The 26,303-nt window shown below is 38.7% G+C and overlaps 5 protein-coding genes across 5 annotated transcripts; 1 reads left to right on the top strand and 4 right to left on the bottom strand.

The window, feature by feature from the left end:
• Positions 1-2,380: 2,380 nt before the first annotated feature.
• ftr84 (finTRIM family, member 84) lies at positions 2,381-6,103 on the top strand. The gene is made up of 7 exons (XM_033975027.2): positions 2,381-3,003; positions 3,726-3,821; positions 3,925-4,158; positions 4,278-4,434; positions 4,995-5,051; positions 5,145-5,198; positions 5,271-6,103. The coding sequence occupies exons 1-7, from the start codon at positions 2,419-2,421 to the stop codon at positions 5,804-5,806; spliced, it is 1,719 nt and encodes a 572-aa protein (XP_033830918.1). The 5' UTR covers positions 2,381-2,418; the 3' UTR covers positions 5,807-6,103.
• Positions 6,104-9,805: 3,702 nt separating this feature from the next.
• Positions 9,806-11,284, bottom strand: LOC117378438 (ecto-ADP-ribosyltransferase 5-like). Its single transcript, XM_033975038.2, has 3 exons — positions 11,247-11,284; positions 10,844-10,917; positions 9,806-10,626 (listed from the first exon to the last, which is right to left on the bottom strand). The coding sequence occupies exons 2-3, from the start codon at positions 10,901-10,903 to the stop codon at positions 9,874-9,876; spliced, it is 813 nt and encodes a 270-aa protein (XP_033830929.1). The 5' UTR covers positions 10,904-10,917; positions 11,247-11,284; the 3' UTR covers positions 9,806-9,873.
• Positions 11,285-12,890: 1,606 nt separating this feature from the next.
• Positions 12,891-14,451, bottom strand: LOC117375933 (ecto-ADP-ribosyltransferase 5-like). Its single transcript, XM_033972320.2, has 3 exons — positions 14,225-14,451; positions 13,834-13,907; positions 12,891-13,616 (listed from the first exon to the last, which is right to left on the bottom strand). The coding sequence occupies exons 2-3, from the start codon at positions 13,891-13,893 to the stop codon at positions 12,891-12,893; spliced, it is 786 nt and encodes a 261-aa protein (XP_033828211.1). The 5' UTR covers positions 13,894-13,907; positions 14,225-14,451.
• Positions 14,452-15,713: 1,262 nt separating this feature from the next.
• LOC117376453 (NAD(P)(+)--arginine ADP-ribosyltransferase 1-like) lies at positions 15,714-17,479 on the bottom strand. The gene is made up of 3 exons (XM_033972946.2): positions 17,255-17,479; positions 16,864-16,937; positions 15,714-16,646 (listed from the first exon to the last, which is right to left on the bottom strand). The coding sequence occupies exons 2-3, from the start codon at positions 16,921-16,923 to the stop codon at positions 15,894-15,896; spliced, it is 813 nt and encodes a 270-aa protein (XP_033828837.1). The 5' UTR covers positions 16,924-16,937; positions 17,255-17,479; the 3' UTR covers positions 15,714-15,893.
• A 1,197-nt stretch (positions 17,480-18,676) lies between these two features.
• Positions 18,677-21,318, bottom strand: LOC117377171 (ecto-ADP-ribosyltransferase 5-like). Its single transcript, XM_033973566.2, has 3 exons — positions 21,245-21,318; positions 20,937-21,010; positions 18,677-19,691 (listed from the first exon to the last, which is right to left on the bottom strand). The coding sequence occupies exons 1-3, from the start codon at positions 21,255-21,257 to the stop codon at positions 18,942-18,944; spliced, it is 837 nt and encodes a 278-aa protein (XP_033829457.1). The 5' UTR covers positions 21,258-21,318; the 3' UTR covers positions 18,677-18,941.
• Between the last annotated feature and the right edge of the window lie 4,985 nt (positions 21,319-26,303).

Below are 26,303 nucleotides of genomic sequence, written 5' to 3'. Positions count from 1 at the left end.
TGTCTCCTCCTCCTCCTCCTCCTCCTCCTTCCTCAGCCGCCGCCCACAGAGTCTCGCGAGGACACAGACAGCACTGACACAATGGAGCAGGGAGGAGGAGAGCGCGCCAGCCAGCACCAAGTATGACATCATGGCCGGCCTGACTCGCTGCTCCCGTTTTAGATCCAGCACTTCTATTATTTACACCTGACTGCATGGAGACGGCGCTGTTGTTTGGAGTTTGTTTATTTCTCCAGCTGAGAAAATAAAACTCAATTTGATCTTTCAAATCAGATGGCATTTCAGTCCTATTATTATTATTATTATTATTATTATTATTATTATTATTATTATTATTATTATTATTATTATTATTTATTAGTTTTTTATTTCTGCTTTTTTTCTTCATTTTTTTTTTTTTAGTTATGAACTTATTTTTACTAAATTACACTAGAGTATACAGTATATTTTGGGTTGTGGTGGAAGAGGTACTCAGAACCCAGAAATACTTATAAAAGTACAGATACCGGAGCAAGAATCTACTCAAGTAAAGGTAAAAGTCACATGAAAAAATCTACTAAATTAAAAGTATTAAAAGTATTAAAAGTATTAAAGTAACCGTTTAAAAAGTACTTAAAGAGTAAAAAGTAAAAGTATTTCACACATATTTTGATGTGTTTCAAGGCTTCAAATGTAGTGATTTTGACAAAGATTTGTGCTGAATTTTGTTCAACAGAAACAATTGAATCAGTTGTTCAAGTTTTTTTGTTTTGATTTTTTTTTTTTTTTTTTTTTTGTATATTTCTATTTTGCTCAAACTATGTACGAGTTAAAAATAAACCCTCAGCTTTTTTCAGCAAACAATAAAAAATGAAAATACTTCTACTTTTCAGTCCAGTTCAGAAATGTAGTGGAGTAGAAAGTACAGATACCTGCTCAAAAATGTAGTGAAGTAAAAGTAAAGTACAGATACCTATAAAGTACTTTACTGTTTTTACTTCAATATGCTCCAGCACTGATTTTGTGAGATGGCACAGTGTGTATAGTTACTCTGTTCATTCGCCTCACACAGCTTTATATTTGCTGTAAACCTGCTGTGAGGCGAATGTTGCTGTGATAATGAACTTCATAAAAATACATTCAAAATGAGCTCATAATCTGATTCTCTGTGCAAATAACTAAAGAGGCGAGAGTCTCTTCCAGCAGTCGCCTGAAGTAAACATGATCCGATAATCCTGAGAATGGATGTAGCTAACGTCGGTATTTCATTAGTTAAAACTGCAACTACATAAACTAAACTAATAAGATATTGCATAAGTTTCTGTTTTCTGTTCCGTATCGCGGCGTTCACACAGGCAGAGATATGGGATTTGTTCACTCTATAAACAGAGGTTGTTTTGCCCTCACGGACCATCATGGAAATCATAATGGAACTCAGAGCTTAGTCAGGTGGAAAGATCCGACAACATGCCTGACAGTCTGAGGGCTTGCTCCTGGATCATTTACACGATCTTAGGTATGTTGTAACGTAATGTACAAGTAAAACACAAACCAATATCCCCACAACATTTGAAGGTTGGTGGTTCAAATCCCGTTCTCGACATAAACATCATTGGTTGAGCGATCAGAGACACAGGTCAGAAGTGCGATTCCAGCTCCTAAAGATGAATGCTGTTGTTGTACCTTTGGGCAAAACACTTAACCACCTCGCCCTCTGTGTCTTTGTACGTTGGTGTGTGTAGTAGTTCCTTGATGGAAAAGTGCTATTATTATTAGTAGTAGTAGTAGTAGTAGTAGTAGTAGAAGTAGTATTGTTGTTATTGTTTTTTTTTTTTATTATTATTATTATTATTATTATTATTATTATTATTATTATTATTGTTGTTGTTGTTATTATTACTGTTATTATTATTATTATTTATTTATTTATTTATTCATTTTATCTATTAATTTATTTAAAAAAAAATTTATTCTGCTTTTATCGTTTACCAACTCTGCAAACAAAAGTGACCTCCAAAGTTGTTTAGAGTAGTTCCTTGATGTAAAACGCTTTCAGTGCCTTAAAGATGGAATAGTGCTATTATTATTATTATTATTATTATTATTATTATTATTATTATTATTATTATTATTATTATTATTATTATATTTATTCATTCATTTTATTTATTAATTTATTCATTTTTTTATTTCTGCTTTTATCATTTACCAACTCTGCCAACAAAAGTGACCTCCAAAGTTGTTTACTAGTTTGGAGGTCACTATTAAACCTGCTGGTTGTGCACAATCGGCCACAGTTTCACACGTGTACACACTCGGAGAGGCTGAGACGTCAGGCGGCTGCTTACACTAACAACAAACCCTTCCTTTAAATGTTGTTGACAGACGAAGCGCCTCTTTTGAAAGGCTGACAGGTGACTGAACGCTCCCATCGTTTCCATGGCTGAGTACGACATGGAGTCTGGCTTCCCTTTGCCCCCCGACGCCTATTGTCCCCTGTGTGCGGACACCCTGAGGGACCCCGTCACCATACCCTGTGGAGACACCTACTGCCTCGAGTGCATTAAAGTTTACTGGGACCAGTTCGATCACATGGGGGTGTACAACTGCCCCCAGTGTCGCTCCACCTTCACCCCACGTCCTGTCCTGAGAAGAAATGTTCCAGATGTCCACTACGAAACCAGGAAACAACTACCAGAGCTCACCCCTTTCCCAGACCTGCATCGGGAATCGTTCTGTGACTTCTGCGTGGGCCGACGCCAAAAAGCGGTCAAGTCCTGTCTCATGTGTTTGGCGTATTACTGCGAGACCCACGTCAAACCGCACTACGAGTCGTCCACGTTTAAGAGACACAAGCTGGTGGACGAGACGGGGCATCTGGACAGGAAAATCTGCCCCCATCACGAGAAAGGCCTGGAGCTGTTCTGTCGCTCAGACCAGATGTGTATCTGTGTGCTGTGTACAGTGAGAGAGCACCGCGGACACAACATCGCTTCAGCAGAGGAGGAGCGCATCGAGAAACAGGTAAAACACACAGGCTACTACACACATAATGTCATCTGTAGGAATGTGAATTAAAGGTCCTATATTGTGCAAAGTTAGTCATGTTATAATGCTGTTACCTCCTCAAAAACATGTCTGAGTAACCCTTTATTATCAGTCTAGATTTTCAAAGCTCAAAATGCTCTGTTCCACCTTGTGATGTCATGAAGTGCCGCGTTCAAGTTAACAGCTACTTAAATCATCCAAATGATTCTAGTGAAGGTGTATGGAGTTTAAAAACATAAACGTGTGAATGAAACAAAGCACAAATCCAGGTCTGTTTGTGATGAGGAAACAACATTATAACATAGATCATAAAATAGAGTAATACGGGCCCTTTAAATGTGACGTGAATTTAAAATAAATGCACCAAAGACATGAAATACAGATGTTACACTGGCCTGGAGCAGGGCCTCCTCCTGCTGGTTTCTATGGAAATGTTGTTCCTTTGGCTTCAGTTTTCCATGTTCCGTGGTGTGGTTTCTTTTTCCATGGAGTCATGCAGGTGGCATGCTACCTCCATAAAGTTACAACGTTGCTTTAAGTTTAGCAACACAACCCGAGAATAAACTTGGAATCGTATATTTCAAACTTTTTTGTTCTTTCTTTTTCATGAAGTGATCCAAATAAATACATAAGAAAATAAAATTTGTAAAATGTTCTGTTAAAATCACCACATTCCACTCCATATTTTGTCATTGTAGAAAACACTGGTTGTGACTCAGACGGAGGTTCAGCATCTAATACAAGAGAGAACGAAAGAGCTACAGGAGCTGAAGCACAACGTGGATGTTCTCAAGGTCAGATAAATAAACTCTTCATAAATGCAGAGAGTAACAGCTCTGAACTGTGCATGTGTGTCTCCCTCTGCTGGTCTGCAGTCACATTGCCTCCTGTGTACAGAGTGCAGCTCAGCGGGCCCAGACAGAGAGCGATAAGACGTTCCATGAGATGCTGCAGGCGGTGGAGCGCTGGAAGTCGGAGATAAACCAGATGATCATGTCCAACATGCAGTCAGCCATGTTACAGGCCGACAGCTACGTGGAGCGACTGGAGCAGGAAATCATGGAGCTGCAGAGAAGAGACGCTGAGCTGAGGCAAATTCTGGAGACCGAGGACAATATCCACTTTCTACAGGTACTAACAGTCACAGTATTATCATGTAACATATAAAATATATACACTTTCTACAGGCACAGTCACAGTATTATCATATAACATATAACCAAAGTGTGTATTACCACCTGTTCTTGTAGAATTTCCCCACTTTATGTGTGGCCCCTGAGCCCATGGTGCCGAAGGTCCTCATGAACCCCCAGTTCTCTTTTGGAGACATCAGTAAAACTGCTATGGACATGAAGGAACATCTGGACGTCATCTGCAAGAAGGAACTCAGCCAGATCACCAAAACAGGTCTGAGGTCTTTTAGGAGAATCAGCAAAACTGGGAAATATTTTACCATTTGCTTAATATCATCACTGATATGCAGTGGTGGAAGGTAATGAAGTACAAATACTACAGTACTGTAGTTAAGTAGAATTTTCAGGTGTCTGTACTTTACTTAAATCAATTTTAAAGTGGATACTTTTTACTTTTACTTCACTACATTTAAGAGCAAGTATTTGTACTTTCTACTCCACTAGATTTTTTTTTAACTGGGCTTAAGTGAAAAAGTACTTTTCATATGATTTGAGGGGTTATTTTGACCATGTTCGTGGTAACATTCTGACTAAAGTTTCTGAGTTCAAGCTTCGGCTTTGAGCAAAGACAAATACACAAAATGAATGAGAAAAATTTTGATTTTTCCATGTGATACTTGTTTTTTACTTGAGTAACTTTTTGCCTCTATATCTTAAGTAACAAAATTGAGTACTTCATCCACCACTGTTCATATGTAGTACTGCTGTTGCTAAGCAGTTGTCTTTGTGTATTTTATACTTTAGTGACAAATTTTCCGTCTGTGTTATTAACAGTCAGTGAAACTCCAGTCTATATTCTTCTGCCAAGAAATGGAGACAAAAGAGTCAAAAGTAAGTGAATATTTTCATGTATATCATCTACATCAAATACAGATTAGGCAAATACAAAATATAAAACAATAAATCACATCCTTTGTTTCTCAGGTCCCTCAAGAGTGGACTTCCAGGAGCCAAAAACAAGAAATGACTTTTTGAGATGTGAGTAACGTAGTTCACAATGCAATGTTCATCCTTGTATTGATCATAGATGTTTTAATGCTTTCCCTGTAGACTCCTGCAGACTGACCTTTGACCCCAACACAGCGTACAAAGAGCTGGTGCTATCAGAGGGGAACCGGCGCATCACCAGGAAGAAGACCGTTCAGTTCTACCCGGACCACCCTGACCGCTTCGACGGCTTCTCCCAGGTCCTGTGTAAAGAGCCCCTCAGCGGGTTTAGGTTCTACTGGGAGGCCGAGTGGAGCGGGGAGTTTTCTCTGGGCGTGGCCTATCGTAGCATCAGTCGTAAGGGTAAGAACTCGCACAGCCTTCTGGGATACAACGACCGGTCCTGGAGCCTGCTGTGCTCGGACAATGGGTATTCTGCTTGGCACAATAAAGTGGACCAGGACCTCCCCAGTGCCCCCAGAGCCAGTAGGATCGGGGTGTACCTGGACTACGCGGGCAAAACCGTGTCTTTTTACGCAGTGTCGGAATCCATGCAGCTAATACACAAGTTCAAAGCAGAGTTCTCAGATCCGCTGTTTGCCGGGTTTGGAGTGGGGTCGTCAGTGTGGCTCTGTCAACTAAAAAATACTTCCTACTGAGTTAATATTTGTGCAATCTCTCAGTCGTCCAGGTAGTTTATATAGCAAGAAAATGTACTTCTGTCTTATCTTTTGGAGTGAAGACTTTTTGTCCAGGAGGAATTATATTTTCTTATCCTATGTTTTCAACTGTGACTGTATATATAAATGGACATAGTTGCATTATTTTATAGTGTAAAAACACAACCTATGATTAAAAATAACTTTATGCTTGTTTTACCATTTGTCATTGCATTGATATCTCACTGATTAAAGAAGGAACAATCACACGGGCACTAAACTGTGTGATCAAATATCATCAAGTGTATTCTAAATAGTACCACATTGTATCTATACCAGTATACAGTATAGTATACAGTATACAGTTACTCAAAATTATTCTGAATATGTCTTTTCAATACATGTGCAAAATACAAAATACAAATACATGCTGGGGGTTTATGAATACTACAATTTTGAGACAACATAAACCAAACTTTGGTAAGAAGTGATCTGATTATGGAGTTCACATTGTCCGGGATGTATTGTATTTAACACTGTTAAGACTCAGGTGGATCAAACATATTAAGAGAGGACACAGGAGTCCAACGGTTATGAAAAGTTAAATAGTTTATTTTAAATTCATTGTAATTTACTTTAAAATGCCCCAAACCCCCTCTCATGCTCAAAATAAAGTAACAAACAGAACAAAAGGCCAAACCCTGTACAGAGCTGTAGGGGCCAGTGCTGACGTCACTAATCTAAAACCAAAAAATGTTTATATATATATATATATATATATATATATATATATATATATATATAAGAGAGCATCATACATTCAGTCCACACTCAGTGGTGTGATTGTAAGCTCCCCTGGGACAGACTGACGGAAGCAAGGCTACCAGTCTGCACCATCGGCTTCTCCAACCAACTCACACACACTACTTTCACACCAGACATTGTGGGTGAAGTGTCTTGCCTAAAAACAGTTTTTGCCACTGGAGCCCCACTGTGGCACCTGATATTCCCAGCAGTCTCCCATCCAAGTACTAACCAGACCAGCCCTGCTTAGCTTCAGAGATCTGTAGAGATCAGGCTTTGACAAGGAGGTAAGGCCACATCACCTAAGAGTAATAGATCACTATAAAGGACGATGTACGACTGTAATCTAACTCCATTCCACTACATTTGAATAGGATGCCTTAATTTGTCAAACCATGCTTATTTAGGACATGTGTGCATTAGCAGCAGCTGAACGCTGTTGTTTTTGAGTATTTGAATATGCAAAAACACATTTACAGGTACCACTCAAAACAGCCTTGCACAACATTATCAGTCAGTTTGACCACACTGCTGAAGCATTCAAAGCTCTGGAGAGGTGAGGAACTCTTTAATATGATACTTTTTTTATGTTTTTTTTTTTCTCTGAAATAATCTGTGCGTTTGTTACAGACAAAAATGAATATCACATTCATATGGCCCGTTGACCTTAATGTGATTTTAATTCAGGCTTTAGCCGCAGTCGACATGGTGATGCTGCTGCCTCTCAACTTCTACATCACTTGGCTGATGTTCACTCAGACCAAGAGGAGCATCGAGTCTGATATTCTCTCTCTAAATCTGGCTCTGTCTGATATAGTCATTGGTTTCAACCCAATATGGGTTTTTATCATCTATAATACTATTTACATTCAGTTCCTTAAACCCTACCTGTTCGTACTGGGTTTTCTGTACACGGCCAGACCACTCTTCCAGACCTCCATCTGTGTGGAGTACTACCTCGGCGCTGTGCACCCTGTGTATTTTCTGAAGTTTAAACCTCTTCGCTACAGAGTGGCTTTTTGTTGTGTTGCTTGGATCAGCGTCTTTGGCTCCTGCATCTTCTGTTATTTTAACTATATTAATGTAGTTTATCATTTTGCATTTTTCATTCAGAATTTGCTCTTTATGGCAGTGGTTGTTTTCTGCTGTCTCTCTGTCCTTAAGGCTCTGAAGAACCCAGGGCCTGGGGAAAACACTGCAAACAAAAGCAAGAGCAACAAGCAGAAACAAAAAGCCTTTAAGATGATGTGTTTGATCCTGATTGTGATGATTATTAATTTCACTTTCTCAGTTGCTCCGATCCCAATGCAGTGTTTCATTAATGTGTTAAAATACATAAATATACTCTCTGTTTGTACAGCAGTGTCCTTGAGCTGTGGGATCATACAGCCTCTCCTCTACCTGCACAGGGTGGAGAGACTGACCTGCCTCAAGAGGACTTCACGCTAACATTACAGATAATCTGTGACTTTTTCTTACAGCAGCAGCATATTTGTATATTATCCATTACAAGTATTGTGTTCTATAGGCCATTTATCGTCTGTGTTCATCCTTATATTAACAGGTCTTTAAAAGAAAAAAAAAAATCTCTCAGTGTAATGCTGCATAAAACACATTTAAAATACATGATTGAATCATATGTAATGTCATGTTTGCTTTGTTATGTGTTTTCTAACATGTTTTTTTTACAATGTCTTTTATTGTACCAGGTGTCCGTAAAGTCTCTTTAAAATTTAAAAAAATGTATTACACAGGCAAATTATAAGATATGTTAATCTGACTTGTTCTATTGTTTCCAGTTTAATACATCTCTGTTCGAGCATCATTAGTTGCACAAAGCACATCAAGATGGTGCTGGATTTCTTGTCATGTTCGCTGTATCAGAGCTTTATCAGTGGTTGCAATCACATCTGTATCTTTAGTTTTAGTTCAGTAATGTCCCATATCTTTGTTCGATATACGATATCTTTAACATAGCCCCACAGAAAGAACTCCAGGGGTGTGATATCTGGTGAAGGTGGTGGCCACTGTCTTGGTCCGTTCTAACCCAACGGTTTGGAAATGTTTGAGGAACTCATGAACATGCAAACCCCAATGTGATTACAAACTTTTATAACCACTGAGTACAATAGAACAAATGTAATATATGTTATCAATTGCCTTTGTTGTACAATTTTAAAATTCCTATTCCTGTTAAATAAACAAATAAAATAAAGTATTGGTGTGTTTTTCATTTCAGTAAATAACGCTGTGTTATGCACAAGAAAATATAACTCAAACAGTCCATTGAAGTAAAATAAAAAGGTCAACCCAAAGCTCCAGGAGGCTGTGGGGACATGGGCTTTTATGTTTTTAGGAGCGTTTAATCGTGTTGTAATGGTGTTCCCTCATTGTCCGCACACTCAGTGTTGTATTTTGATTGATTCCTGCTTTCCTGCATCATTTGAGGTATGAGTGCTCGGAAAGTTTCAGTTTTCACCTGCCCTTTATCCCCACCCACGTCCCTGTATGGAAGCACAATTATTTGGCAAAAATAAGGCTCTGAATCACACAAAGAGTTAAAACATGTTCAGTAGCCATTCTTCAAAAATAGCAGCATGTAAAATGAAAAAAACTGTACTACCTCAGTCGTCCATGTCTGATCTGTAGCAAAATTACATCATTACATATTTGCCTGTCAATGATAATACTAGTGCTACTTTCTGAGCTTAATAAATATTTAAATAACGTCATGGCCTGAAATAATCTACACCTAAAAATAATTAGTCCTTATGACAAATTTAATTTTGTTATGTTACATTTAGAATTTTAATAAAAGTTAACATTAGCACTGACCTCCACCCACAGCTTCCTGTTCACTGCCAACTCAGCAAAAACCTCAGACATCACACTACACCAGAAAGCCATTATTAAACCGTTTCAATAATGCGTTTTATTTGACTAAGAATAAAATGTAAAAATGGTGATTTGCATTGTAGTTTGATACTGTGTACAAGAAAAACACAAATTATTATTTAAATTCTTTAAAGCATTTATTTTTGTTGAAGTAATTAGACAAGACTTTTTTTGTTTTCTTTTAATATAACTGCAAACTCAGGCCCGTCAACAGAAATTTGGGGGCCCAGGGTAAGAAGCCTCACATGGGCCCCCCTCTAATATAAATGAACAGAAAGAGGACAACAGACCCTTTGTGTATTCTGCGTTTTCTACTAACACATAAACATTGAGATTAAGGTTTTTTAGTCTAACTTCTGACTAGAGCATCAAATCGAGTTGCAGTTCAGCCTGGAAAGTACATCACTGCTCTTCAGCGTGTAGACAAACTCACACGGCAGATCACTGTTCTCAGACCGTTTCCTTATCCGTGTTACTTTGAAAACCTCGTAAGGCGGAGCGAGCACTTCTCTCTCTGCCTCTCCCACTTTGGAGAAGAGCGACACGTCAGCTCCGAAACACGTGGTGATCTCGAAACAACTCTTGTCCCCAAACCTCGCCGGGTTGGGGTACGAACCCAAAGACGCGGAGGTGAACGAGCCGAAGCGCACGGGCTTATTCAGACAGTCCTGGGTGAAGTACGCGTTGACCCTGCGGTACACGGTCACGCAGCGCTCCGCCCCGACCCTGCGCGCGTTGAGTTTCTGAATAGCGGTGGTCAGAAAATAGTGAAGCGCGTGGTATTTAAAGGAATTCTTGTACACAGGTCCCTGAGTGCGCACAGCGTTGTTGAAATCGATATAAACGTTTGGTTCATCCAGGGTGTACATGTAGATAGACATGATTTGTTCTTTGCTAAGGGAAGTTGAAGGTCTTTTTTTTCCCCTTTTCTTCCAAATTTTGTTGTAGTAATTTTCAGCCACGCTCCAGGCAGCGGGAAAGTTATTTTGTATTATGTTTTTCTCAAGTGGGAGGTATTCTTTTCTCACTTTGGCTTCCATCTCTTTTTCGCAGCCATTGTACATGTCGTCCACAGAATCCAGAGCCATGTCCAACGCCAAGACGTGAGGTTGAGCTGGTTCCTGCAACACAGTTTAATGAGGCAAAGGTTTAAGCAGCGGTGGAAGAGGTACTCAGTTGTGTGAGTCAAGTAAACGTACAGATACCTGAGCAAAAAAATACTCAAGTAAAAGTATGACATGAAAGAAAACGACTGATGTATTCAAGTATATTTTTAAAGAATACATTCATTAGCAAGGATCATGCCAGAACAATACATGCAATTTATTTACGATTTACCATAGCAGATCCCATCAGAGCTGTATGGGACAGAAGTAAAGCTGCCCACACTGACCACATCTTCAAATCAATACCTGCACACAAACAGTTTACAAACGTTACCATTGAAATGTGCAGAGTCACTTAAAGATTATATAAGGGCTGTTGTCTTTTCTTGACCAATAAAGAAACAAAGAGACCAAAAGTTAAATTACAGAAATAAAGGCAGTAAAAAAACAAAAAAAACAAAAACAAACAAAAACTCTAGTTTTATCGAATTGCTGCCGTAGTAGAGCAAATTTAACGACTTTTCCTAGAGGAGGGACACCAGTGGACACATAATAGCAACCCACCAAAACCCTTTTACCACACAAGGTGTGATGTCGACCAGCTACAAAAAGTGCAAGAAAGTTTGAGGACTTACCTTACTGAGACGGAGTTCTGTTGTGTTGCTCTACTGTCTATCACCAACTAGTAATTTATTAATAATGAGGAGATCTTGTACTGAGGCAAAGATGCAGTCAGTATAAGTGTCTTTTTTGGGGTATTTATTGCGTTCGTGGACTATGATTCAGTAGCGCCAATTTAACTAGTGACACGGCATGAAAGCAGTCCCCAGTCCTGACCCTCACGTTAACGTGTGAATCAGGCAGCCCCTCATCAAAGAAGAGCTCCTGCCGCTCTTAAAAATGCAGTTTATATACAGTTCGAAGGGACTTAAGAAGTTTACAAATATGGTCACAGATAACGATGACAGTTCAAGTTTTTGCGACAGGTACAATTATGGTTATGTTTGCAGTTTCATGTCCTGTGAGCAGAGACTTCCTGTCACAGTCTCCTCACTGTTACATTTCAACTTTACCATAGGCCACAATGACACAAGCAAAAGCGTTTCTATAAAACAAAAGATAAAAGTAAAATCATCAAAATTACAGATATGAATATATAAGTAAATGAGTAATAAACATTCATAGCTATTAAACTTTAGCAAATGAATTTCCATTCAATTAGCTTCTTCATGATATTTTTAAATCAAAAGCATAAATGTAAGATTAAAGGAACAGTAAAATAAATGTATCAACATAACAAAAATGAGGATGTATATGATGATTAACTGAATAACATAATAATAAGTATCTTTAACAATTCAGTTCAGCAAATTAATCTCTTGTAGCTACTACATAATATTTTTAACTAGTAAAGTGTGACTTTCACGCACCCTTTTGCGGCCTCTGCTGGCGGATACTGGGATCCTTCCACAAGCTTTAATGCAAAAATGTGAGGTTTGAGTGCCCGGAAAGTTTCAGTTTTCACCTGCCCTTTATCCCCACCCACGTCCCTGTATGGAAGCGCAATTATTTGGCAAAAATAAGGCTCTGAATCATACACAGAGTTAAAAAATGTTCAGTAGCCATTCTTCAAAAATAGCAGCATGTAAAATGAAAAAAACTGTACTACCTCAGTCGTCCATGTCTGATCTGTAGCAAAATTACATCATTACATATTTGCCTGTCAATGATAATACTAGTGCTACTTTCTGAGCCTAATATCCAAATAACATCACGGCTTGAAATAATCTACACCTAAAAATAATTAGTCCTCACAACAAATTTCATTTTGTTATGTTACATTTAGCATTTTAATAAAAGTTAACATTAGCACTGACCTCCACCCACAGCTTCCTGTTCACTGCCAACTCAGCAAAAACCTCAGACATCACACTACACCAGAAAGCCATTATTAAACCGTTTCAATAATGCGTTTTAGTTGATTAAGAATAAAATGTAAAAATGGTGATTTGTATTGTAGTTTGATACTGTGTACAAGAAAAACACAAATTATTATTTAAATTCTTTAAAGCATTTATTTTTGTTGAAGTAATTAGACAAGACTTTTTTTGTTTTCTTTTAATATAACTGCAAACTCAGGCCCGTCAACAGAAATTTGGGGGCCCAGGGTAAGAAGCCTCACATGGGCCCCCCTCTAATATAAATGAACAGAAAGAGGACAACAGACCCTTTGTCCCTCTGTGTATTCTGCGTTTTCTACTAACACATAAACATTGAGATTAAATGGAGTTGCAGTTCAGCCTGGAAAGTACATCACTGCTCTTCAGCGTGTAGACAAACTCACACGGCAGACATTTGTTCTCAGACCGTTTCCTTATCTGCGTTACTTTGAAAACCTCATAAGGCGGAACGAGCACTTCTCTCTCCTTCATTTTGGAGTACTGCCACACAGCAGCTCCGAAACACGTGGTGATCTCGAAACAACTCTTCTTCCCAAACCTCGCCGGGCTGGGGTACCGACCCAAAGACGCAGAGGTGAACGAGCCGAAGCGCACAGGCTTATTCAGACAGTCCTGGGTGAAGTACGCGTTGACCCTGCGGTACACGGTCACGCAGCGCTCCGCCCCGACCTTGTTGAGTTTCTGAATGGCACGGGTCAGAAAGTAGTGAAGCGCGTGGTATTTAAAGGAATTCTTGTACACAGGTCCCTGAGTGCGCACGGCGTTGTTGAAATCGATATAAACATTTGGTTCATCCAGGGTGTACATGTAGATAGACATGATTTGTTCTTTGCCAAGGGAAGGTCTCTTTTCCTTCCAGTTTTTTTTGTAGTATTCTTTAGCCACGCGCCAGGCAGCGGTAAAGTTATTTTGTGTGTTTTTTTTCTCAAGTGGGAGATACTTTTGTCTCACTGTGACATACATGTCTTTTTTGCAGCCACTGTACATGTCGTCCACAGAATCCAGAGCCATGTCCAACGCCAAGACGTGAGGTTGAGCTGGTTTCTGCAACACAGTTTAATGAGGCAAAGGTTTAAGCAGCGGTGGAAGAGGTACTCAGTTGTGTGAGTCAAGTAAACGTACAGATACCTGAGCAAAAAAATACTCAAGTAAAAGTATGACATGAAAGAAAACGACTGATGTATTCAAGTATATTTTTAAAGAATACATTCATTAGCAAGGATCATGCCAGAACAATACATGCAATTTATTTACGATTTACCATAGCAGATCCCATCAGAGCTGTATGGGACAGAAGTAAAGCTGCCCACACTGACCACATCTTCAAATCAATACCTGCACACAAACAGTTTACAAACGTTACCATTGAAATGTGCAGAGTCACTTAAAGATTATATAAGGGCTGTTGTCTTTTCTTGACCAATAAAGAAACAAAGAGACCAAAAGTTAAATTACAGAAATAAAGGCAGTAAAAAAAACAAAAAAAAAAACTTTAGTTTTATCGAATTGCTGCCGTAGTAGAGCAAATTTAACGACTTTTCCTAGAGGAGGGACACCAGTGGACACGTAATAGCAACCCACCAAAACCCTTTTACCACACAAGGTGTGATGTCGACCAGCTACGAAAAGTGCAAGAAAGTTTGAGGACTTACCTTACTGAGACGGAGTTCTGTTGTGTTGCTCTACTGTCTATCACCAACTAGTAATGAATTAATAATGAGGAGATCTTGTACTGAGGCAAAGATGCAGTCAGTATAAGTGTCTTTTTTGGGGTGTTTATTGCGTTCGTGGACTATGATTCAGTAGCGCCAATTTAACTAGTGACACGGCATGAAAGCAGTCCCCAGTCCTGACCCTCGCGTTAACATGTGAATCAGGCAGCCCCTCATCAAAGAAGAGCTCCTGCCGCTCTTAAAAATGCAGTTTATATACAGTTCAAAGGGACTTAACAAGTTTACAAATATGGTCATAGATAACGATGACAGTTCAAGTTTTTGTGACAGGTACAATTATGGTTATGTTTGCAGTTTCATGTCCTGTGAGCAGAGACTTCCTGTCACAGTCTCCTCACTGTTACATTTCAACTTTACCATAGGCCACAATGACACAAGCAAAAGCGTTTCTATAAAACAAAAGATAAAAGTAAAATCATTAAAATTACAGATATGAATATATAAGTAAATGAGTAATAAACATTCATAGCTATTAAACTTTAGCAAATGAATTTCCATTCAATTAGCTTCTTCATGATATTTTTAAATCAAAAGCATAAATGTAAGATTAAAGGTACAGTAAAATAAATGTATCAATATAACAAAAATGAGGATGTATATGATGATTAACTGAATAACATAATAATAAGTATCTTTAACAATTCAGTTCAGCAAATTAATCTCTTGTAGCTACTACATAATATTTTTAACTAGTAAAGTGTGACTTTCACGCACCCTTTTGCGGCCTCTGCTGGCGGATACTGGGATCCTTCAACAAGCTTTAATGCAAAAATGTGAGGTTTGAGTGCCCGGAAAGTTTCAGTTTTCACCTGCCCTTTATCCCCACCCACGTCCCTGTATGGAAGCACAATTATTTGGCAAAAATAAGGCTCTGAATCATACACAGAGTTAAAAAATGTTCAGTAGCCATTCTTCAAAAATAGCAGCATGTAAAATGAAAAAAACTGTACTACCTCAGTCGTCCATGTCTGATCTGTAGCAAAATTACATCATTACATATTTGCCTGTCAATGATAATACTAGTGCTACTTTCTGAGCCTAATATCCAAATAACATCACGGCTTGAAATAATCTACACCTAAAAATAATTAGTCCTCACAACAAATTTAATTTTGTTACATTTAGCATTTTAATAAAAGTTAACATTAGCACTGACCTCCACCCACAGCTTCTTGTTCACTGCCAGCTCAGCAAAAACCTCAGACATCACACTACACCAGAAAGCCATTATTAAACCGCTTCAATAATGCGTTTTATTTGACTAAGAATAAAATGTAAAAATGGTGATTTGTATTGTAGTTTGATACTGTGTACAAGAAAAACACAAATTATTATTTAAATTCTTCAAGCATTTATTTTTGTTGAAGTAATTAGACAAGACTTTTGTTTTCTTTTAATATAACTGCAAACTCAGGCCCGTCAACAGAAATTTGGGGGCCCAGGGTAAGAAGCCTCACATGGGCCCCCCTCTAATATAAATGAACAGAAAGAGGACAACAGACCCTTTGTCCCTCTGTGTATTCTGCGTTTTCTACTAACACATAAACATTGAGATTAAGGTTTTTTAGTCTAACTTCTGACTAGAGCATCAAATCGAGTTGCAGTTCAGCCTGGAAAGTACATCACTGCTCTTCAGCGTGTAGACAAACTCACACGGCAGATCACTGTTCTCAGACCGTTTCCTTATCTGCGTTACTTTGAAAACCTCGTAAGGCGGAGCGAGCACTTCTCTCTCTGCCTCTCCCACTTTGGAGAAGAGCGACACGTCAGCTCCGAAACACGTGGTGATCTCGAAACAACTCTTGTCCCCAAACCTTGCCGGGTTGGGGTACGAACCCAAAGACGCGGAGGTGAACGAGCCGAAGCGCACGAGCTTGTTCAGACAGTCCCGGGTGAAGTACGCATTGACCCTGCGGTACACGGTCACGCAGCGCTCCGCCCCGACCCTGCGCGCGTTGAGTTTCTGAATAGCGGTGGTCAGAAAATAGTGAAGCGCGTGGTATTTAAAGGAATTCTTGTACACAGGTCCCTGAGTGCGCACAGCGTTGTTAAAATCGATATAAACATTTGGTACTTCCAGGCTGTACATGTAGATAGACATGATTTGTTCTTTGCTAAGGGAAGTTGAAGGTCTTTTTTTCCCCCTTTTCTTCCAAATTTTGTTGTAGTAATTTTCAGCCACGCTCCAGGCAGCGGGAAAGTTATTTTGTATTATGTTTTTCTCAAGTGGGAGGTATTCTTTTCTCACTTTGGCTTCCATCTCTTTTTCGCAGCCATTGTACATGTCGTCCACAGAATCCAGAGCCATGTCCAACGCCAAGACGTGAGGTTGAGCTGGTTCCTGCAACACAGTTTAATGAGGCAAAGGTTTAAGCAGCGGTGGAAGAAGTACTCAGTTGTGTGAGTCAAGTAAACGTACAGATACCTGAGCAAAAAAATACTCAAGTAAAAGTATGACATGAAAGAAAACGACTGATGTATTCAAGTATATTTTTAAAGAATACATTCATTAGCAAGGATCATGCCAGAACAATACATGCAATTTATTTACGATTTACCATAGCAGATCCCATCAGAGCTGTATGGGACAGAAGTAAAGCTGCCCACACTGACCACATCTTCAAATCAATACCTGCACACAAACAGTTTACAAACATTACCATTGAAATGTGCAGAGTCACTTAAAGATTATATAAGGGCTGTTGTCTTTTCTTGACCAATAAAGAAACAAAGAGACCAAAAGTTAAATTACAGAAATAAAGGCAGTAAAAAACAAACAAACAAAAACTTTAGTTTTATCGAATTGCTGCAGTAATAGAGCAAATTTAACGACTTTTCCTAGAGGAGGGACACCAGTGGACACGTAATAGCAACCCACCAAAACCCTTTTACCACACAAGGTGTGATGTCGACCAGCTACGAAAAGTGCAAGAAAGTTTGAGGACTTACCTTACTGAGACGGAGTTCTGTTGTGTTGCTCTACTGTCTATCACCAACTAGTAATGAATTAATAATGAGGAGATCTTGTACTGAGGCAAAGATGCAGTCAGTATAAGTGTCTTTTTTGGGGTGTTTATTGCGTTCGTGGACTATGATTCAGTAGCGCCAATTTAACTAGTGACACGGCATGAAAGCAGTCCCCAGTCCTGACCCTCGCGTTAACATGTGAATCAGGCAGCCCCTCATCAAAGAAGAGCTCCTGCCGCTCTTAAAAATGCACAGATTATATACAGTTCGAAGGGACTTAACAAGTTTACAAATATGGTCATAGATAACGATGACAGTTCAAGTTTTTGTGACAGGTACAATTATGGTTATGTTTGCAGTTTCATGTCCTGTGAGCAGAGACTTCCTGTCACAGTCTCCTCACTGTTACATTTCAACTTTACCATAGGCCACAATGACACAAGCAAAAGCGTTTCTATAAAACAAAAGATAAAAGTAAAATCATTAAAATTACAGATATGAATATATAAGTAAATGAGTAATAAACATTCATAGCTATTAAACTTTAGCAAATGAATTTCCATTCAATTAGCTTCTTCATGATATTTTTAAATCAAAAGCATAAATGTAAGATTAAAGGAACAGTAAAATAAATGTATCAACATAACAAAAATGAGGATGTATATGATGATTAACTGAATAACATAATAGTAAGTATCTTTAACAATTCAGCTCAGCAAATTAATCTCTTGTAGCTACTACATAATATTTTTAACTAGTAAAGTGTGACTTTCACGCATCCTTTTGCGGCCTCTGCTGGCGGATACTGGGATCCTTCAACAAGCTTTAATGCAAAAATGTGAGGTTTGAGTGCCCGGAAAGTTTCAGTTTTCACCTGCCCTTTATCCCCACCCACGTCCCTGTATGGAAGCACAATTATTTGGCAAAAATAAGGCTCTGAATCATACACAGAGTTAAAAAATGTTCAGTAGCCATTCTTCAAAAATAGCAGCATGTAAAATGAAAAAAACTGTACTACCTCAGTCGTCCATGTCTGATCTGTAGCAAAATTACATCATTACATATTTGCCTGTCAATGATAATACTAGTGCTACTTTCTGAGCCTAATATCCAAATAACATCACGGCTTGAAATAATCTACACCTAAAAATAATTAGTCCTCACAACAAATTTAATTTTGTTACATTTAGCATTTTAATAAAAGTTAACATTAGCACTGACCTCCACCCACAGCTTCCTGTTCACTGCCAACTCAGCAAAAACCTCAGACATCACACTACACCAGAAAGCCATTATTAAACCGCTTCAATAATGCGTTTTATTTGACTAAGAATAAAATGTAAAAATGGTGATTTGTATTGTAGTTTGATACTGTGTACAAGAAAAAAACACAAATTATTCTTTAAATTCTTCAAGCATTTATTTTTGTTGAAGTAATTAGACAAGACTTTTGTTTTCTTTTAATATAACTGCAAACTCAGGCCCGTCAACAGAAATTTGGGGGCCCAGGGTAAGAAGCCTCACATGGGCCCCCCTCTAATATAAATGAACAGAAAGAGGACAACAGACCCTTTGTCCCTCTGTGTCGACTCTCCAGTGTATTCTGCGTTTTCTACTAACTCGTAAACGTTGAGATTAAGGTTATTTAACTTAACTTCTGACTAGAGCATCAAATCGAGTTGCAGTTCAGCCTGGAAAGTACACTAGTGCTGTTCAGCGTGTAGACAAACTCACACGGCAGACGTTTGTTCTCAGACCGTTTCCTTATCCGTGTTACTTTGAAAACCTCGTAAGGCGGAGCGAGCACTTCTCTCTCTGCCTCTCCCACTTTGGAGAAGAGCGACACGTCAGCTCCGAAACACGTGGTGATCTCGAAACAACTCTTGTCCCCAAACCTCGCCGGGTTGGGGTACGAACCCAAAGACGCGGAGGTGAACGAGCCGAAGCGCACGAGCTTATTCAGACAGTCACGGGTGAAGTACGCGTTGACCCTGCGGTACACGGTCACGCAGCGCTCCGCCTCATCCCTGCGTATGTTGAGTTTCTGAATGGCACCGGTCAGAAAGTAGTGAAGCGCGTGGTATTTAAAGGAATTCTTGTACACAGGTCCCTGAGTGCGCACGGCGTTGTTGAAATCGATATAAACGTTTGGTTCATCCAGGGTGTACATGTAGATAGACATGATTTGTTCTTTGCCAAGGGAAGTTGAAGGTCTTTTTCCCCTTTTCTTCCACATTTTGTTGTAGTATTTTTCAGCAACGCGCCAGGCAACGGTAAAGTTATTTTGTATTTTGTTTTTCTCAAGTGGGAGGTATTTATTTCTCACTTTGGCTTCCATCTGTTTTTCGCAGCCATTGTACATGTCGTCCACAGAATCCAGAGCCATGTCCAACGCCAAGACGTGAGGTTGAGCTGGTTCCTGCAACACAGTTTAATGAGGCAAAGGTTTAAGCAGCGGTGGAAGAAGTATTCAATTGTGTGAGTCAAGTAAAAGTACAGATACTGGAGCAAAAAAAATAAATACTCAACAAAAAGTATGACATGACAAAAAACGACTGATGTATCAAAGTAAATTTTTAAGGAGTACATTCATTAGCGAGGATCATGCCACAACAATATATGCAATTTATTTACGATGAAATGAAGTGACTGATTCAGGACCCCTTCTCTGTGTAGATGTCTTAAGGTTGAAAGTAAAACAAGAAGGGATGGTGGGACTGGGAGAGACAGCTGAGACAAACTGTACTGATGGGATAGACCGGTACAAATAGGCTTCTGGGTTACTGGGTAGTAAACCTGCACATATTTGATTATTTAAATTGGTATGGACTGTATAAAACATGTATTGGATATGGGGACATTTATTGTATTTTACGGCTGATGTCAGTGATGAACTGTTTGTCTTATAATGTAATTGTGATGAAATGTGTATTTTAATGTCTGTTCACCCGCACAGGGACTGCACATGGGAAGTAGCAGGAGCTAAATCTGGTACAAATACTCCCTTCTTTTCTTAGATTAATGAACTTGTATATGGTCCCTGTCAAAGAAAGAAAGGTGTGGTTGAGGTGAACTGTGGTTCGTTGAAGAGGAGGAGAGGGAAGTATCCACATTAAAGTAAAAAAGTATCCACATCAAAGTAAGTAAAATTAGTAAAGTACAGATACCTAAAAACACGTTTCCGACTCCATCCACTCCAACTCACTTTCTATTCAAAAACTGTCGCCCCTCTCTCTAACTGCTGCTGTCAGGCTCGTCATTTTGGCCTTAAAACGTTCACATTAACCTGCTCTACTTGATGCTGGTGTTTTTTATATCTTGATTGTATCCATAAATCAAGATATGAACATCCTTCCCGCTATTGTTAGCAAAGGTTTGATTGACAGTGTTGCTAAGTGTTCGCTTCCTGCTAAACAAGCGAGAAGGGGCGTTACCTTCAAAAGCCTCGCTCCAGATTGGCTCTTTGGTTGCTATGATACTCATGGTCAGAATTCCAAATAAGGAATTCAGCTCCAAATTCTCCTTTATAACTGCTCTAGCCACGATGAGCTTTATTTGACTGGAGGTTAACGCTACGGGTGACGTCACATTCACTTAGTCCATTTCTTCATACAGTCTATGGCTCCACTGCTGCGTTTAAGTCTATAGATGGACCATCATTTACCTTAGCAGATCCCATCAGAGCTGTATGGGACAGAAGTAAAGCTGCCCACACTGACCACATCTTCAAATCAATACCTGCACACAAACAGTTTACAAACGTTACCATCGAAATGTGCAGAGTCACTTAAACATTATACGAGGGCCGTTGTCCTTTCTCGACCAATACAGAAGAAACAAAGAGACCAAAAGTTAAATTACAGAAATAAAAGCAGTAAAAAAAACAAAAAACAAAACTGTAACTTTAATGCAAAAACTTAAAAAAACAAAACTACTAATAGGCCACAATGTAAATGTAAAAATGGATCTTACCCACATTAGACATGACTTGGTCTTAGTGCGATGGTTCTGGGTTAAGAAGTCAAAGGTCAAGAACGGAATAAAACAATGAAGTCTTCATTATAGTAAAACTTTGTATGAAATCTAGTGGCTTTTGCTCACCTCACTTTTGGGAAAATCTGAGCTGCAGTGTCCTCCAGCTGTAGGTCATTGTCAATCAGCAACAAACACCTCCAACAAACCAACCATTTACCTGCAAGTCAACTCAAGTGGGTCTCAATCATAGACTATAATAATAATAATAATAATAATAATAATAATAATAATAATAATAAAAACAAAGAAATGATGCTCACAAAAAAACAAAAAAAACAAAAAACATCCAGCTTTAGACTATTTAATGTGTTCACTATTCAGATAGAAACACTGTTCAGTTTGTATTAAATTTTTTGGTGTACTGAAAAGCTGTATTTGTCCTCATATTTTCATATTTCAGCTGCAAGTGCGCTATGGGAAGTGCATTGTCGAAAAGTTCTCATCCAGGGATTTCCAGCGAACTTACTGAGAAGCAGACTTGGAATTGGACCAGGACTTTGGTCGTGGAACGTGACGTCTCAGTCCACGACCTCCACGAGTCAAATACAAAAGACACACCATCTCATTCAGTATCAAATATATATTAAATGTATTCAAATCCTCAAAGTAGCCACTCTTTGCTTTGTTGAAAAATGTTTAGTAGAGTTATTTAAGTTTCTTTAGTACATAATTCCATATAGTAAATATAAAGGAAAAAAAAAACATTGTATGAGTCCAAACTTCTGACTGATAATTTATGTTTAAACAACAGCAGTGAAACACCATCTCATTCAATGTTTTTATTTCTTTCATTTTTACTATTTTCTACATTCTATATACATACAGAAGACATCAAATATATGAAGTAAGATATATGGAGTTATGTAGTAAAGAAAACAAAGTTAAATAACCCTATTCAATATTTTTTGACAATGTAAAGGGTGGCAACTTTGAGGGATTTGAATATAAAACATATATATAAAAAACAAAAAGTGTGGTTTTTTTCTTTGCTACATAATTCCATACATCTTACTTCATATGTTTGATGTCTTCTGTATGTATATAAAATGAAGAAAGAAACAAACAACAGATTGAATCTAAACCTTTAACTGGTCATGTATATGCACATAGAGTCTCTGGTGAAAAGGTTAACAGTACATGGTTATCCACATTTCTTTCTATTTCAGTGTGTGTCCTATGTTACAACACCACACAGCATTTAATTGTCATGGAGGTGACTTGGGCGGACAGTGACACTTCTACCTTATGGTTACACCGACATCAGAACAAAAAACCTATTGTATGATCATCTGAGACTAAGAATCCCAAAACATCTGAGTTCTGTCGACCAATGAGGTTCATCTGGTCTTCTGTTAATTTATTTAAATAGATTATTTTTCCAGACCAAGGTTTAGTTTGTTTTCATCTCTGACAGTTTGGACTCCTCAGAGTGGTCACGTGATGTTACTGTGATGTGTCCATTTCAGCTGATTTGGCGCCATCTTCCTACCAGTGGAGGCAGAATGACAGCGCCATCTGCAGTCTGACTTCTTCAGGACAGTATCCCAGGTGCGTGAGAGTAAAAAGACCACCCTCGTCCCTGGTTCAAAGTCCCGTCTTGTGAGCATGTTTCCATATTTTGACTGCCTCCTCAATCCAGCGATGATGTTTGTTGTCCTTTGTCCCAGTGATGTTTGCCCCGTCCCAGTCCATAATGTGGTTCCTGAAGAAGTCAGACTGCAGATGGCGCTGTCGTCCTGCCTCCACCGGTTGGGAAACAGTGCCAAAACCTGTTTAAACCAGCTGACAGGACACATCACAGCCACTAGTGAGCAGGTAAGACTGTCAGCTATGAAAACAAACTAAACCTTGGTGTGAAAAAAACAATCTATTACAATAAATATAAACTCATAAAAAGAGTTCTGTAGAGTTGAGTATATTGGTCTAATCTTAAATTGTTATTAATTGAATGTGGAAACTTTATGATGCAATTGTGTGGGTGCTACGCAGGGCAAAAGGAAGTAGTCTGGCCAGTTACACAGCCTCCTCAGATGAAACAGAGCCACTTACGAAATGTCATAGAATTCATTTTCCATTTCAACATAGTAAAAATAGAAGATGATGACCTGAAGTGAAAGGGCAAAGCATGTGAAGTGATATGTAAGAAATGCAGACACTTCAATTTTTATTTTGAAAAAGAATTCATTTTTTTGGATTGTCTACTTGTTTAAACTTGTGACTTTTTTACATTTTTTACAAGCACTTCTTCAACACTATTGCTCATTTTTGTATCCTTAAAACTCATCCTTCATAGCGTGTTGTATTTACGCTTGAATCTGATTTTACCAAATACAAAACCAATATATCTTGATGAACAGTCACACCACAGTGAAGCACATCTGGATTTCCTTTTAGTCGGATGTAAAAGCCCAAATATTCAGTCAAAACAGTTCAAATGCGATGCCAACAGTTGTGGCCGTCAGAAAAGCCTGAAAACGCCACACCCCGCTTCTGTACACAGTGCTTCAAAATGAAACACTGGAGTCTTATGTCGGATGGCATGTTACGGGACTGGTTCCTTTCTGTCATCATAAAGACCCATTGATTCCAAGTGACATAGTTGGTCACAAAGTCAATAGTGGCAGTTTATCTCCTTGACCTTGTTACTGTAAATTATGCATTGTTTTGAGACTACAGCAGCACACCCAGGATCAACTCACACCATGTTTATTTCAACCTTTTGTTATAGCCATGGTAACAACACAAATGATTGGAAAACAACAGGTACGGCACCAAATATTTCTGTTTGGAAGAGCACGGTCATGTTAATATAATGGAGCATATAAAACCTAATCTGGATTTTTTTTTTTTGTAGTCTCACTTTGATGCCATTTGAATATTTTAAATTGAAATTGGATATTCTGTGAAAGTGGGGCAAAAATCTTTAGGGGGAGCTATGGCGGTGTGTTCACTTAGTCCACTTCTTTATACAGTCTGCGTTTAAGTCTATAGATGGGCCATCATTTACCAGAGCAGATCCCATCAGAGCTGTATGGGACAGAAGTAAAGCTGCCCACACTGACCACATCTTCAAATCAATACCTGCACACAAACAGTTTACAAACGTTACCATCGAAATGTGCAGAGTCACTTAAACATTATATGAGGGCCGTTGCCTTTTCCCGACCAATGCGGAAGAAACAAAGAGACCAAAAGTCAAGTTACTGAAATAAAAGCAGTAATTTATATATATGTACTCTAGTTTTGACGCAAAAACTACTAATAGGTCGCAATGTAAATGTAAAAATGGATCTTACCCACATTAGACATGGCTTGGTCGAACATCAAGAATGGAATAAAACAATGAAGTCTTATGTCTGGAGTGAGATTTTATATGAAATCTAGTGGCAAAATGGATTTTACTCACTTCACAGTTGGGAAAATCTGAGCTGCAGTGTCCACCAGCTGTGCGTCATTGTCAATCAGCAACAAACACCTCCAACAAACCAACCATTTACCTCCAAGTCAACTCAAGTGTGTCTCAATCATAAACTGTATAAAGATATATACAGTCTATGGCCTCTGTATTTCCTCCGGAGTCATTTTCTGGAAGTTTTATACTAGTTTTCTTGCGTCTATTCACTATTGCACCTGTTAAAAATACACACGTAGGTCGTTTCTTAATTCCTAGTTTGCAGTGGGGTAAAAATCTTTGGGGAAGCTATGGAGGTGCATTGTCCATCCTAAGAGAGGCTAGTGCCCCCTCAAGCCCCCCTCTGGCATCGCCCCTGGAAAACAATAGGCAGAAGTTTAGAGTTTTGGACATGATTTCACATCAGACATATGTTTTTAAATGGACCGTACATGTAAAACTAACTTGTGTTACTAAAAGATGAATCCTTCCGTGTCGTTAAAGTTAATAAAGTTCTGCTGATTATATCATTAGGTGCTATGCTACCAAATTCAATATTATGTCTTTTGAATGGTTCCTCAAAATGTCACATTAAATGTCAACATTAAGCAATTATTTGGTTCCTAAATAAAATTGCAAACAATGATGTGTGAGTAATATGATGCCAGATGCAGTGTCGTGAGTTTTGTTTCAAATATGTGCTGTGTGTGTTCAGTGGAAGTGTATCTATGTTATTACGCAACCAGTAAGTGATGAAGGACAGACAGGCAAGGACACACTATCATAAGACAGGGCAGTCCTCACTGAGCAGCAGAGGACAAGAGCATTTAGAAGAACATACACAGGTAACTACAGCAAGACAACAAATTAAATTCTGTCAACTGGAGAAAGGTTTTAGAGTCATCCAAGAGGCGTCTTCAGTTCTGGTCACGTCGCTGGTGTGACACTGCCTTATATACTCAGGTAAGAAAACTCACTCAACTGTTAGTACTGTCTAATGTTTATATAATTGAGAGAGTCCTTTGAGAAACATTTCTTTTTTCTGTGTTAAAATATAAAATCATCAGAGGTGGGGCCGAGTCGTTGATTTAAGTCCTGAGCCAGTCGTCCACAAGTCCAAGTCAAATCCAAGTCCTCTGTTTTGGACTTTAAATCCTTTCATGTCTTTAAAGTATAGAATATAGCTTGTAGCCTCGCTTCCGTCAGTCTGCCCCAGGGCAGCTGTGGCTACAATAGTAGCTTACCATCACCAAGTGTGGAAATGAATGAATAATGACTATAGTGTAGCGCTTTGAGAGGCTTTGAAAAAGCGCATTACAAGTGTAAGCCATTGTATTTTTGTAATTTATATGCTTTTTAAACAAAATTGTACTTCCTAACTTGCTAATGGGCCAACAGATTTGTAAATATACTGCCATGACAAGACCTTAATCATCATTATTACTTTCATAATCCAAAGAATAATCCAAGAATACATTCAAAAGTGCTTAACAGTTATTTCATCATGTAATATCCACTGAAATGGTTCGTGGTCTATGTAGTTCTGTTTTTTAGCTGTTGCTGCGACAAAACAATGCAATTTATTATGCCAGCCCCAATATTATG

This window comes from Periophthalmus magnuspinnatus, chromosome 1 (assembly GCF_009829125.3).
Source record: "Periophthalmus magnuspinnatus isolate fPerMag1 chromosome 1, fPerMag1.2.pri, whole genome shotgun sequence".
Taxonomy (NCBI): domain Eukaryota; kingdom Metazoa; phylum Chordata; class Actinopteri; order Gobiiformes; family Gobiidae; genus Periophthalmus; species Periophthalmus magnuspinnatus.
Note: the sequence above shows the minus strand (reverse complement) of the source record. Positions and strands in the feature narration are given on the sequence as shown.

Coding starts and splice junctions, on each gene's coding strand:
- ftr84 (XM_033975027.2), top strand. CDS start 2,419: ATGGCTGAGTACGACATGGAGTCTGGCTTCCCTTTGCCCCCCGACGCC. Junction 3,004..3,725: donor AGGAGCGCATCGAGAAACAG/GTAAAACACACA, acceptor TTGTCATTGTAG/AAAACACTGGTTGTGACTCA. Junction 5,199..5,270: donor AAGAAATGACTTTTTGAGAT/GTGAGTAACGTA, acceptor CTTTCCCTGTAG/ACTCCTGCAGACTGACCTTT.
- LOC117378438 (XM_033975038.2), bottom strand. CDS start 10,903: ATGTGGTCAGTGTGGGCAGCTTTACTTCTGTCCCATACAGCTCTGATG. Junction 10,627..10,843: donor CTCTGATGGGATCTGCTATG/GTAAATCGTAAA, acceptor ACTGTGTTGCAG/GAACCAGCTCAACCTCACGT.
- LOC117375933 (XM_033972320.2), bottom strand. CDS start 13,893: ATGTGGTCAGTGTGGGCAGCTTTACTTCTGTCCCATACAGCTCTGATG. Junction 13,617..13,833: donor CTCTGATGGGATCTGCTATG/GTAAATCGTAAA, acceptor ACTGTGTTGCAG/AAACCAGCTCAACCTCACGT.
- LOC117376453 (XM_033972946.2), bottom strand. CDS start 16,923: ATGTGGTCAGTGTGGGCAGCTTTACTTCTGTCCCATACAGCTCTGATG. Junction 16,647..16,863: donor CTCTGATGGGATCTGCTATG/GTAAATCGTAAA, acceptor ACTGTGTTGCAG/GAACCAGCTCAACCTCACGT.
- LOC117377171 (XM_033973566.2), bottom strand. Junction 19,692..20,936: donor CTCTGATGGGATCTGCTAAG/GTAAATGATGGT, acceptor ACTGTGTTGCAG/GAACCAGCTCAACCTCACGT.